The following is a 12,545-nucleotide window of genomic DNA, read 5'->3' as shown; positions in this document are numbered from 1 at the left end:
GTTGTCAGAGAAAGCTGGAAAGTGTCCCTCTTTCCTCCTTTGTCTCTCAATCTGACTGTGTGCAGGCAGTGGTGTTAAACTGATCAATGAGTCATTGACATTTAATTCCTCAGATGTGATTTTGTGTTTACTTGTACTGTCACTTGGGTAGGTTTGCCACAGAAGATGGCCTTAAATTCAGAGCCACCTTCTTGTTTTTAATGTCGTGAATAACCTTTAACACATAGCTTTAAATAATACCTAAAATCTAAAATCCCTAAATCCTCATAAAATATTCTATTCATTCTTTTTTTTTTTTTTTTTTTTTTTAATTTTTTTTTCAACGTTTATTTATTTTTGGGACAAAGAGAGACAGAGCATGAATGGGGGAGGGGCAGAGAGAGAGGGAGACACAGAATCGGAAACAGGCTCCAGGCTCTGAGCCATCAGCCCAGAGCCTGACGCGGGGCTCGAACTCACGGACTGCGAGATCATGACCTGGCTGAAGTCGGACGCTTAACCGACTGCGCCACCCAGGCGCCCCTCTATTCATTCTTTACTTATAAAATCAAGAAAATTATCATCCAGATTATCTCAATTTCTGAAGGCCTGGGAAATATCCCCATACTTTATTTCCTATCTGGTGTCTTATAATCACTATTAATACCTTTTCTCTTCAGAATATCATAGCTTTCTCCGATAACTGGTCACTCTGTGCTCCCCATCAGAAAGCACTGTGAAGAGTTGCCTGGGAGACACAGTCCATGTTTCTGAGCTGTCACCTAATTCATCCTGACTGGCTTGTCTGGTCTCCCATTTTACAGATGGGTAAACTAAAGTGGGAGTATCTGGGTGGTTCCCTCAAGGCTGTAGCTGGTGGAGCAGTCACTCATGAGGTCAGATTGTTCAGACCTTCTGGAGGCTGTGAGGGTCTTGTTTCGCATTGTCCCTTATGGACATGATAAAACTAATGTCCCTCACAAGTATGCTATAGGGACAGTATTTGCAGGTTCATAATGATGATTTTTTTTTTTAATAAATGCCTTATACCTTAATGGTACAGAGATTTCTTTGGTATTTTTTCAAAATCGTTCATACATGGTCTTTTCCTTCTACCTTTTAAACTCTCTGTTCCTGTGTAAGCAGCACTTCCCTTACACAGATCGATTTATTGTTAGCTAGGACATAGAAGGGACACAGAGTTGGCTAAGTGTACCTTTGTGGTTCAGCCCCAAAGTGTTGGAGAAGGTCACTTCCTTTGCCTGTGTGTGGCCCATGCCCAGCCCCACCCTTCTCTTTCTTGGTCTCTTGAGAAGCACAGGTGTGCTTCCCCTGATGAGGCAGCATGTGGGCTCTGCTGGCTGAAGGTGGAAGGACCCGGCCCTGTGTCCACCTTCCAAGGCACATTGAGGTGCAGTGCTGTGACTCTGCCTCCTTTCACACACCTCAGAGGCATTAAGGCAGTGTACCAGAGAGGACACACATCCTTTTACCCTATATGGCTCCTCTGTTCTATGCGAGCTTCAAGGATGACCGCTGACCCTTGGACTAGGTGGTATTTCTCAAGAGCCCACATCTCCTTTTTTGGAGATGCCCTTGAGCACTTGCCACAGGCTCCACAGGACCGCAGGAGGCAGAGGGGATGTTCAGATTCTACCCTCCCCGCGCCCCCCCCCCCCCAAATCCTGTTGTTTGCTGGATAATTCAGCTTGGCTTTTAAGCTAGCACTTGAGTTTAGGGTTAATCCCCTAATCCTCTTGTCATCTGGCTTTGAAGACCCAGACAGGATGTGCTGGGAAATCTAACAATGAGGCAGTTTTCCTCCTGTCTTGAACTGAACCATATAAATGAGATAAAGTGTACAGAATGGCTGGTTTGTGCTCAGTATATGGGAGTCAGTAAAGGAATACAGCTACAGAAGGCATCCCTTTATTTAGCTGTATTTTGTCAGTCCGAGTGAAGACTTTAATTGCAGAGTGGTGTCTTGCTAGCAAAAATGAGAGTGGTTAAAGTTTTTAAAATTCAAATGAATAAATGAAAAACTGTAAGAAAGGTTGTTAAAGAAGCATTAGTTTTAAGAGCATCTCAGCTCTGAAAAACTTAGAATTTAGTTGTCAGAATTTCAATAATGATTAGTTCTGTTAGCAAAGCTTTGATCTCAACAGGACCAAATGGTCTATAAATAGAGCTTGTGGACTTTGTTGTATAGCTTCCTCAGGCATTGGGGGCCGGGGATCTCTGAAGCAGGGGCTTCTTCTGCTCTTCTGGTGCTGGGCTGAGACACTGTGTGTCCTGGGCTCATTGTCAGGACACTGGTGTGGGCAGAGGGCTGGCAGCTGGTGACCTCAGTAGCCTGTGCCATATCTGCACCAGATTCACATCTACTTTGTGAGTGGAGACCTGGCCATGTTCACCTCCCCTCAGCTTGGTGCTTTCCTATCATTTTCTTCTTGGTATTGGGTGCTTTTGATCCCTGTCTTCCTAACCCACAGAGCCAGCATTTTCCCAGAAGCCACCAAATCCCATTAATATTCTGAGTGACAGACTGAGACTTTCCCTCTAACCGAGGATGGCTGGACGTGTGGATGAGGAGCTGTGCCTTCGGTCTGTGGCCATGCTCCACCTCCCTTTACCCGAGCCTGACACACGACTGAAAGCCTGAGCATCGCCTAAGGTGGACGTGACAAGGATCCAAGGATGAAATCTGAGGATCCTCATTTATACTCTTCGGTAGCTGAGACTCTGTAATAGATTTTTGGATTATGAAAAATATTACTCAGCACTCACATTATATTGATTCAAAAATAAAGATTATGCAGTTCAACTGCACAGTAAAATACAGCTTTATGGAATGGTAATTTTTTACTTAAGTTCTCCTACATTATAGTGGAAGATAATGGATTCAGGAAGGGTACAATGAGGAATAAAGCTGTTGTATTGTATTGGTTAAATGACATTTAAAATGATTTGGCTGTCAAATTCATGGAAAGGTTATGAACAGTGAATGAAAAATCTAAAATTAATTCCCTACTTCAAGAAAGTGTGATTTATACCATAATAAAATTAGATTTTTAGTTAAAGAAATTTAGTCATTAAGTAATGCCCATGCGCTAACTCTCATTTATAACCATCTGGTTTGAAGCTTCTGTAGCAAATAATTTGTTCCTTAGGCAATGCATCCAGGGCTGTGGTGTCATTTATGCCAATGAATTTTATTCTATATCATTCTGCTACAGCTTTCGGGGGGTTGCTTTTTCAAGTACTAGAAAGGCATGTTCTTATTTAGCTTCAATAATTGATGGAGCTGTTGAAGTCATTTGCCTCCCCAAATGAGCCCATCACCTCTCTGCCTTAGTTGTCTTCATTAATGGTGATAACAATGACGATGGCCACCATTTGAGGACACCTATATGCCACCCACCATGCTAAGCATGGTGTCGGCTTATTATGACTTCTCTTAATCACCACAGCTATTCTGACAGGAAGTTACCATGCCTGCCTTATTTTACAGATGAACATGCTGAGGTTTAGGAAGATGAAAGAGTTCACCAAAGATGGCAGGTGCACAGCTGGCAGGAATAAGTCAGGATCCAGCCCAGATCCTCCAACTCAGAGTCTCAACGTTTAATCCCTGTCATATGTCTCCTGAATACTGGCTGAGATTTGCTTTGAGATGGCAGAGTGTGGGGGTGGGATTTCTGAGACTGAAGTGTAGCCCTGACTGGGCCATTTACTTACTACTCATGTGATGGTGAGCACACCACACCTTTTCCCTCAATAGAACCTTCCTCATATGTAAATTATTTATTCCCTCTATTCAACAGACTCCTGATTTGTGCTGTTGGGTACTTTGTTCTATTTCATCTTTTATTATTATTTTTTTTAATGTTTATTTTTGAGAGAGAGTGTGTGTGCATGCAGGGGAGGAGCAGAGAGAGTGAGAGGGAAATAAAGCAGAGAGAGAGGAAGACAAGGTCCCGGGCTATCAGCACAGAGCCCGACATGGGGATCGAGCTCAAGAACCGTGAGATCATGACCTGAGCCAAAATCAAGAGTCGGACGCTTAACCTACAGAGCCACCCAGGTGCCCCTCATTTTTAAATTTTAATGGAAGCATATCCTATATAGAGCAAATTGTACATATCCTAAATGTAAGAGCTCAATGAATTTTTACAAAGTGGACACACCCATGTGACCGCCATCAAGATCACAATTTAGAACATTCTCAACACCCCAGAAACCACCTAAATGTCCCCTCAGTTATAATCTTCTCAAAGGTGACCACTAATCTGTCACCAGGAATTGCTTTTCTTTGCTTCTGAACTTTAGAGAAATAAAATCCTACAAATTGTGCTCTTCTGTGTCTGCTTTCTTTTGCTTGACGTCAAAGTTGAAATCCTGTCTGTGAGGTTGATTTCAGTTATTGCGTATTGTATCTGTTCTCTGGCATAGCCATGAAGTTTTCCATTGTATGGATATGCCAACATTTATCTACGCCGCCTTCTTTTGGTGGGCATCTGGATGGTTCTTGGCTATTATGTGTTGCACTGTAATGGGCAGTTACCTGCCCTGTTTGATGCTCTTGCAGACCAGCTTATGTTGGGAACTTACCCAGGGGAGGAACCGTTGAGTTGGGAAAATGGAACTCACACTGTTTTTCTTTTAATAGAATTTAATATAGGGAATTGGTTGAACAGGTATTAAAGGATTAAAAAGGCCAAAAAAAGGAACCCCTTAGATATCTAACAGCACTGGCAGCAGGGAGCAGCTTTGGTCTGCAGGGAGGAGCCCTGTCGAACTGACACTCAGACCAGTGAGGAGACTCCTGCCAGTGCTGATTCCTCAGGAGTAGAATTAGAGTTGCTCCGTATCCTTGTGAGCATTTGATGTCACTGTTTTTGATTTTGTTTTTTCTCTGTTTGTGTATAGCAGTGTCCTGCTGTGGTTTTAATTTGGGAATTTCCTTTCCAAGGCGTTTGCTCATTTTTTAGTTACGTGATTTGTATTTGTTTATTTGCAAAACTATTTTCTATATTCTGCATGAGTACTTTGTGTACAGGTATGTGTATTGCAAATATATTACCCTTAATGGCTTGACTTTTCACTGTCTTAATCCTGTCTTAGAATGAACACAAATCTTCATTTAATAAAGTCCAGTGTATCATGTTTTTCCTTTATGGTGCTACCTTTCACATCCCATTTAAGAAATTTTCACTTGCTTAATGGTGGTGAAGATCCTCTATTAAGGTATCTTGTGGGAACATAATTGTTTTTTCTTTCACGTTGAGATCTACAGTTCACCTTGAAATACTTTTTATGTTTGTTATAAGAGGTTCTTTTTTTTTCCACATGGATATCCAGTTGATCTCCCACCATCTGTTGAAAAAAGCCATCCTATGAGCACTGGGTGTTGTATGGAAACCAATTTGACAATAAATTTCATATATTTAAAAAAAAATAAATAAAATAAAATATTTAAAACAATAAAAAAAAAGAAAAAAGCCATCCTTTTCCCATTGTATTGCATTGACACTTTTGTCATCAACCCAGAAGCTGCATATGTATGGTTTTCTGCTCAATTTCAAATTCTGTTTCCTTCCTCCCTCCCTCCCTCCCTTCTCCTTCTTAGGGAGGGATCCATCAAGTTTATTAATCTTTTCACAGAACCAACTTTTGGCTTTAAATTTTTATGGTATATATTTCCCCTCATTTTATTGATTTCTGCTCCTGTCATATTTGTTTCTTACTACTTTTTGTGGACTTAAATTGTCCTTTTCCCAGCTTTCAGAGATAGATGCTTAGGTCATCGATTTCTATCCTTTACTGTTTCCTAACATATGCGTTTAAGGTTATATTTCCCTCAAAGCTCTGCTTTATCCACATCCCACACTTTCTTAAATGCCACAATTCAATTGTCATTCAGTTCAAAATGCCTTACTTCTTTTGTGATTTTCTTTTTGAAATTATGCGACATACTTATAAATCCATGGGTCAGTATTTTGAGATTTTTCTCCATACCCAACTGTTATTGACCTGTAATTTAATTTCACTATAGTCACAAAACTGTATTTGTTTTCTATATGATTTTAGTAATTTGAAACTTGCTGAAACTTCTTGATGGCTCAGCATATGGTCAGTTTTTATAAATGTTGAATGGACAATTGAGGTGAATAAGTAGTATGCAGTTGTTGGTTACAGTGTTTCATGTACATCTTTGTTATCAACCCCAAAATTGGATGTGTGTGGTTTCCTGCTCAATTTCAAATTCTTTCCTTCCATGCTTCCTTCTTCCCTCCCTCTTTCCCTCTCCCTCCCTTCCACCCTTTCTTTCTTTCTTTCTTTCTTTCTTTCTTTCTTTCTTTTGCGATAGACGTAGGTCAAATTTGTTAATTACATGCTTGTTGAACCTTTTCCCATGTCCTTAATGTCTCTTAAACTCTTTTTAAAATTTTTCCTTCTTTATTTTCTCCCTTAAGATCTTCAATCTGATTATTTTCTGCTGCTCTAGCTTCTAGCTTACTCTTAGTTGTGTTTAATCTTGTGTTAAATCCATCTGTTGAATTCTTTGGTGTTTAACTTTTAGTTCTAGAATTTTCACTTGATTCCTTTTTAATGGATTGCGATTTTATGATGAAATTCAGCATCTTTTCTTCTATTTTCCTGAGAAGATTAGTTATAATCATTCTAGAGCTTGTGTGTGATAATTCTGGAATCTGGATAAAGTATGAGTCTATCTTTGCTGTATATTTTTATTGGATTTTAGTCATTTGATCTCATTTCCTGCCATACCGTAATTTTGGATTGAGTGTTGGAAATTATGTATGAAAAATTGTAAAGCCTGTGGATAATTTTGTCTTCCAGAGAGGATTTACTTTTCTTTTTATTTCTTCTTTTTTAAAGTTTATTTACTTACTTTGTGAGGGGAGAAAGGGCAGTGATAGAAGGAGAGAGAGAGAATCCCAAGCAGGCTCCACTCTGTCAGCACAGAGCCCAATGCAGGTCCTTATTCATGAACTGCAAGATTATGACCTGAGCTGAAATCAAGAGTAGGATGCTTAACCAACTGAGCCACCCCAGTGCCCCTTACTTTTGTTTTTTAGACCTAGAATACTGGCAGATCATCTTGATCTACTAGGAATAGAAATTCTTTGATAGTTTATGATCTCAACTAAAAGTCAGCTGCATTTATCAGGGTCACTTTTTCTTGGAAAAAGTCTTAGTTTTTTAGCTTGTTTGAGACTAATTTTTGCTTGTTTGTCATCCTCTTGCCTTTATATGTGCAGCTCAGACATAATCTTACAACTCAACAGGAAGCTGGGTGCAGATTATTGGGCTCACTTCCTTCTGGTTCTCCTTTCCAGGATTTCAGACCCTCAAGTTCTAGCTACTTTGATAGCCACAACTCTGGTATCTCTCAACTCAGACTTCTTTAAGCCCTAAACCATCACTTTTTTTCCCCCCAGCCTTTATGCAAAACAGTACCCTAAGAGGAAAATGTAGCACCTCAAAGGACTTTTATTCTCTCTGAATATTGACTATTTAAGTTCTGGCTGCCTTTGTTTTTCTCCCATGCCTTACAAACTTTTTTTTTTAAATCCAACTTTGCAAGCTCTTCTTTCATAGCCTGAATTGAAAATATCTGTCATCTGATTTCACACTACCTCTATAAATTAAGTGGAGATGTGCATAAGCTCTGTTAAGTGGATAAGGTTTGAAATTTAAATCCCAGCAGGCCACTGACCAAAATGTGAGACGTTGGACAAGTGTAACCTCTCTGACCCTTTACTTCCTCCCCTTTTAATTAATACCTGAGAAATGAAGTTGAAGAAACTTTTCAAGATCTGATAATCCCATTTACTTAAACTATTTCAGAGCAGAGTTTAAGGAAAAATTCTGAATTCATTATATGAAGCTGGTATCATTTTAATTTCTAAATCTGAGAAAAATGGCACCTAAAAATAATATACCAATTTCATTTATGAATATTAATGCAAATACATTTACCATAATAACAGAATCCAGTAATATATTTTAAAAAGTGCATCATGTTTAAGAAATGCTTATTCCAGAAACACAGAGACAGGTGAATACCATGAAGTCTATTAGGTAAGTCATCATATTAATAGTACAAGGGAGAAAAAGAATCCCATGATAACCTCCATAAATCCAGAAAAAAATATTTGCTAAAACTCAACACACATTTTTAATTTTTTGTTCAACAAATAGTGAGCATCTGCTCCATTATAGCCCTGAGGATACAAGAATGAAAAAGATACTGGCGCCATCCCAACTGTCATTCCAGGGGAGGGAAACAGTCAATAAATAAACAAGTAAAAGGACAAGCCAGAACATACATTTATTTCAAAGACTCAATAAAATGTGCATGTATTTCATTAATAGGATAAACATGCCTTGGGCCAAAAGCCACCATTTTGTTTCCCTTAATAGGGAAACAGTAAAGATTTTCTTCTTAAAGTCAGAAACCAAACCAGTAGGCCCATGATGTTCACAGCATGTAACATTAGATTGAGGAATTAGCTAAAGCAATAAGACAAGAAAGACACAAGAGACCTAAGAATCGCAAAGAAAGAGATAAAATCTTAGGTATTTGAAGATTATATAAATATATAAATGGAAACCCCAAAAGAAGCCATGGAATAACTATTTCAAGCAATAAGAAATTTAGTCAAGTGGCTGGTTAAAAATCCATGTATAAAAATTAATTACAATCTTGCAAACAAAAAGCAGTTAGAAAATATAATCAAAGAGAAATTCTATTTGTGATAACAAATGATATGCAAAAAAGTAATATTTAGAATACATACAGGAAAATTATAACATACTCTTGAAAGAAATGATAGTAGACTTGAACAAATTATTAAAGATACCATGTTGTTACATAAGAAGGTACAACATTGGGGCATCTGGGTGACTCAGTCAGTTACATGACCAAATCTTGATTTCAGCTCAGGTCATGACCTCACATTTCCTGAGTTTAAGCCCCATGTCAAGCTCCTCAGCTGGCAGTGCAGAGCCTGCTTGGGATTCTCTCTCTCTATCCCTTTCTCTCTGCTCGTTCCCTGCTTGCACTTTCTCAAAATAAATAAACTAAAAAAAAAAGGAAATACTAAAACTACTTCTTTTTATTTAAAAAAAAAGAAGATACAGCATTATGCAGATGTCAGCTTTCCTTAATTTATCACTTTTGTGCAATTGCAATAAAACATCCATAAATTCTTCTTGAGGTGTACACATTGTTTATGCATTTCTCCTCTTCCAAAAATACTAGTTATTTCCAGGGATGTGGTGCCAGCCCCTGGAGCAGAGAGCTGAGGAGCAGTATCAGAGGGGCTGGGTTAGCTCTGTGTATGACGTGCCTTGCAGCTTACATATCTGTCATAACACTTACCATTCTCTGTGTTCCCTCTTCTGAACCCTGAGCTGGTGAGTGCCCCTCCAGGAACTAGCATCCCGGAAGCTCATTTGTTTAACTGTGCTGTGCTGATGGGCTGCTGGCCTATAGCATATATTTTCCATTGGTCTCCACTTAGGTTTTTGGCTCATTACAGAGGTGGCAGTCTAAGAATGTAATTTGGGGATGGGGAACAAACTCTGCCTCCTCAGTTTCATCTCTCTTACTGCCTCTGCCTTCTGACCCCAAAAGATTGCTAGACAAGAATGCTAAGTTGTGAAAAACATGTTGTTTGCTTAAAAAGTGCTGGTACTGAATGGTGTTCTTGGTTATGATGGTGAGAAGTTGGAGTAAGTTTGATACTTTATTTTCTCTTCTTTGGTTGCTAGCATGGCTTTTCAACTTACTCTCAACATTAAACTTTTTATCCTAAACCTGTTATTTGTGCTGAATTGTGGGTACTTTTTGTTAGTTGTGAAACCACAGTATATGTTCCCAGCCTTTCTCCCCATTACTTCTCACTGGGCCTCTTCCTGCTTCCTGAGCATACCCTGCCTTTTCTTAAGCCTTTCTCACTTCCCAGTGTACCCTCCTCCCTTACTCTTGTCTGAAAGCCTGCCCATTCTGCAGTGCTATTTTCAAAGGCTCTTTTAAAAAGGCTTTTCTTTATGTTTCCACCTGAATATGAATACACTGGTATTTTTTTCAAGGTAAAACCACCCCTTTACTTCTCCGTAATTTGTATTTGTTCTGTAGCCTTCTGTTCAACTGTGAATGTTTTCAATGCAGAATTCTGTCTGCTTCACTTATGTAACTTCTCAAGCACTTTGCTTATTCACCTACACATAGCAGGAAGATGGGATTGAATTAAAAAATAAAACAAAACAAATCAAGGGCTTAATTTAGTTCAGTGGCACAGACTGGATGTCCAAATTGTCTTTAGGATTTCATCCTTTGGAAACTACTGAGTTGAGCATAGTCCATTGCTGCATCATGCCATTGACCCACACAGGAGCACTGGGGGGTCTTCATTATGGCACCACAAATCACAACCTACTGCAGGTCGGATAATTCTGGTCCTGGTCTACTTATGTTTTCCCCAAGCCCTACAGAACCTACAGTCTAGGTGGAAGATGTGGTATCAGTCTGTGACAAGGTCTTCCTTAACACTTGGTACCAGCCCGGGTTCCACATAAGGAAGACCATGAGAACTGGCTCTGTTCCTTAAAAACTGATTGATTAACAATATATTTGTTGGCTAAGCCCCCAAAGCAACAAGTTGTTTACATTTACAGGTGTGTGTGTGTGTGTGTGTGTGTGTGTGTGTGTGTGTGTGTTGAGAGTTTAGTAGACCCAGCATTGCTGAATGTCATGTTCTTATGAGATTGTTCACCTTTTTGTGAATAAGTGAATGAGTAACAAAGGTGAGATCTTTGCAAGTATCTGTACCTATGAATTATTCTTCAGAAATACAAAATCTTTCTTTTCTTGCAGGAGTCCAGAAGCTTTGAAATCACAAGAAGAGAAGGTAGGGAAAATGCATGCATACCCATTTCCTTCTCAGTGCTGACATTTTGGAAGTAGTCTGTTGAAGCTAAGATGAACTTCCACCTATGGGAAGCTTGTTCTTTGAAATTTCATGTGGCCTTTTCTGGGTGCTGACTGGTACTTGTCTCTGAGGACTGTAAGAACTGAAAGCCATGTTTGCTTGTGAAAATGAAGTCCTCTACCTTCAAGCATCATAGGTGAGGTCTAGGGAACTGGCTTATTCATGATCATGTTTGCAGTCTTGAGAGTAGCCTCATTTTTGAGTGAAGTTTGAAGTAATTATTTGATTTCATGAAGCGAAAACAACATCAACAATAAAAAAATCATTTATGATTTGAAATATTTCAATATCTGGGAGAAGATGGCATTGTGAAAAATATTTCTGATTAGATTTTTACAGCTTTAGCTAAGCTGAAATAGAAATAGCCAATTATTTTCCCTTTTGAAACAATTCCATGATGTTCATTTTCCCTACCAGTTTCTCTAGCACATTTGTTTTCTGGTCTCTGAGGTAAGTGTATATGGGTGGTGATTTCTGAAAAGTCTTAGTGGAAATTGAAGTTTCCCTTACTCATTTGCAGCAATACCTTCTGTCTATAAGAAGATGTCTTTTGTATGACTTGTGGAATCTTTGCCAATCATCTCTTTATTGCAGGGATAGAAAGATGAAGTCAGAAATCAAAGTGACTTCTTGATCTAGGGTCTGACCATGGGTTTTCGTTTTAACCACAAACTTCTCTGTAGCCCTGTCTCTAAAAAGAGTGGCAATCGAAAAAAATGTGAGCAAGTTTCTTATTTACTTCTAAATTAAATATATCCTTGGCTCATGATTAGTTCTTATTTTAAGCACCAGTATGAAAGACATAGAATTTCATGTTATCAAATTATGTTTCTAGAGCTTGGAAACCTAAGCCTTCCCTACTATCTGTATGGTAAACGAGTCCAACCTGTTGATTCCTGTTATTCATGGTGCTGGAACCCTGGATTCAAAGGATCTGGGTAATGTGGCCATAGGATGAACTTTGTGGCGTCCATTCCCATTTGGCATCATCTCTTGTTTTGGGCTCAAAACCCTCTGAACTGCATCTGTAGGGTAAACTGCATTGTGTGGATATCAAAACTAAATGAAATTGGATGGATATGGGTGGGGCTGTGAGGACATGTTTCTTATTGATGACCATGTAAATTGGAAAGAAAATAGCCTTAAGCAGAGAAGTCAGCATGAAATTTGGTTTTGAATACTATTTAATTCATGTTAATAGCCCTGAGTATGAATTTTTGGAATTAATTTGCATTATGGAATCGCATATAAACCTGACTGTTCTGGAATTTCACTGTCCTTGTGTTCGCAGTGTGAAATGTGTTTAATGGTAAGGTTGGGATATAAGGAAATCATGTGTATTTTTGCTTAGAGGCATTAAAAGGCTTGATGAGACCTCAGGCTCCAAATCCACTGAACACTGACATTGTTAGAGTATGAGCAAAGGTGTGGTTGGGCTGTGCTCTATTCATTCATAACTCCTCTTTGAAAGCAGCAGCTCTTACAACTGGCTGACTGGGAACATATACTTTGGGTTTGTACTGGCAAATTTGTCCTGACATCACA

General features: G+C 39.0%; 1 protein-coding gene across 6 annotated transcripts in view; it reads left to right on the top strand.

Annotated features, from left to right (window-relative positions):
- Nucleotides 1-12,545, top strand: part of FSTL4 (follistatin like 4) — a 651,440-nt gene that overhangs the window by 270,524 nt on the left and 368,371 nt on the right. For all 6 annotated transcript variants that reach the window (XM_047859957.1, XM_047857699.1, XM_047857180.1 and 3 more), the window contains one exon: nucleotides 10,886-10,919. In XM_047859957.1, coding sequence (XP_047715913.1) covers nucleotides 10,886-10,919 — 34 coding nt within the window. The remainder of the gene's footprint in view (nucleotides 1-10,885; nucleotides 10,920-12,545) is intronic.

Source organism: Prionailurus viverrinus, chromosome A1 (assembly GCF_022837055.1).
Source record: "Prionailurus viverrinus isolate Anna chromosome A1, UM_Priviv_1.0, whole genome shotgun sequence".
Lineage (NCBI taxonomy): Eukaryota > Metazoa > Chordata > Mammalia > Carnivora > Felidae > Prionailurus > Prionailurus viverrinus.
Note: the sequence above shows the minus strand (reverse complement) of the source record. Positions and strands in the feature narration are given on the sequence as shown.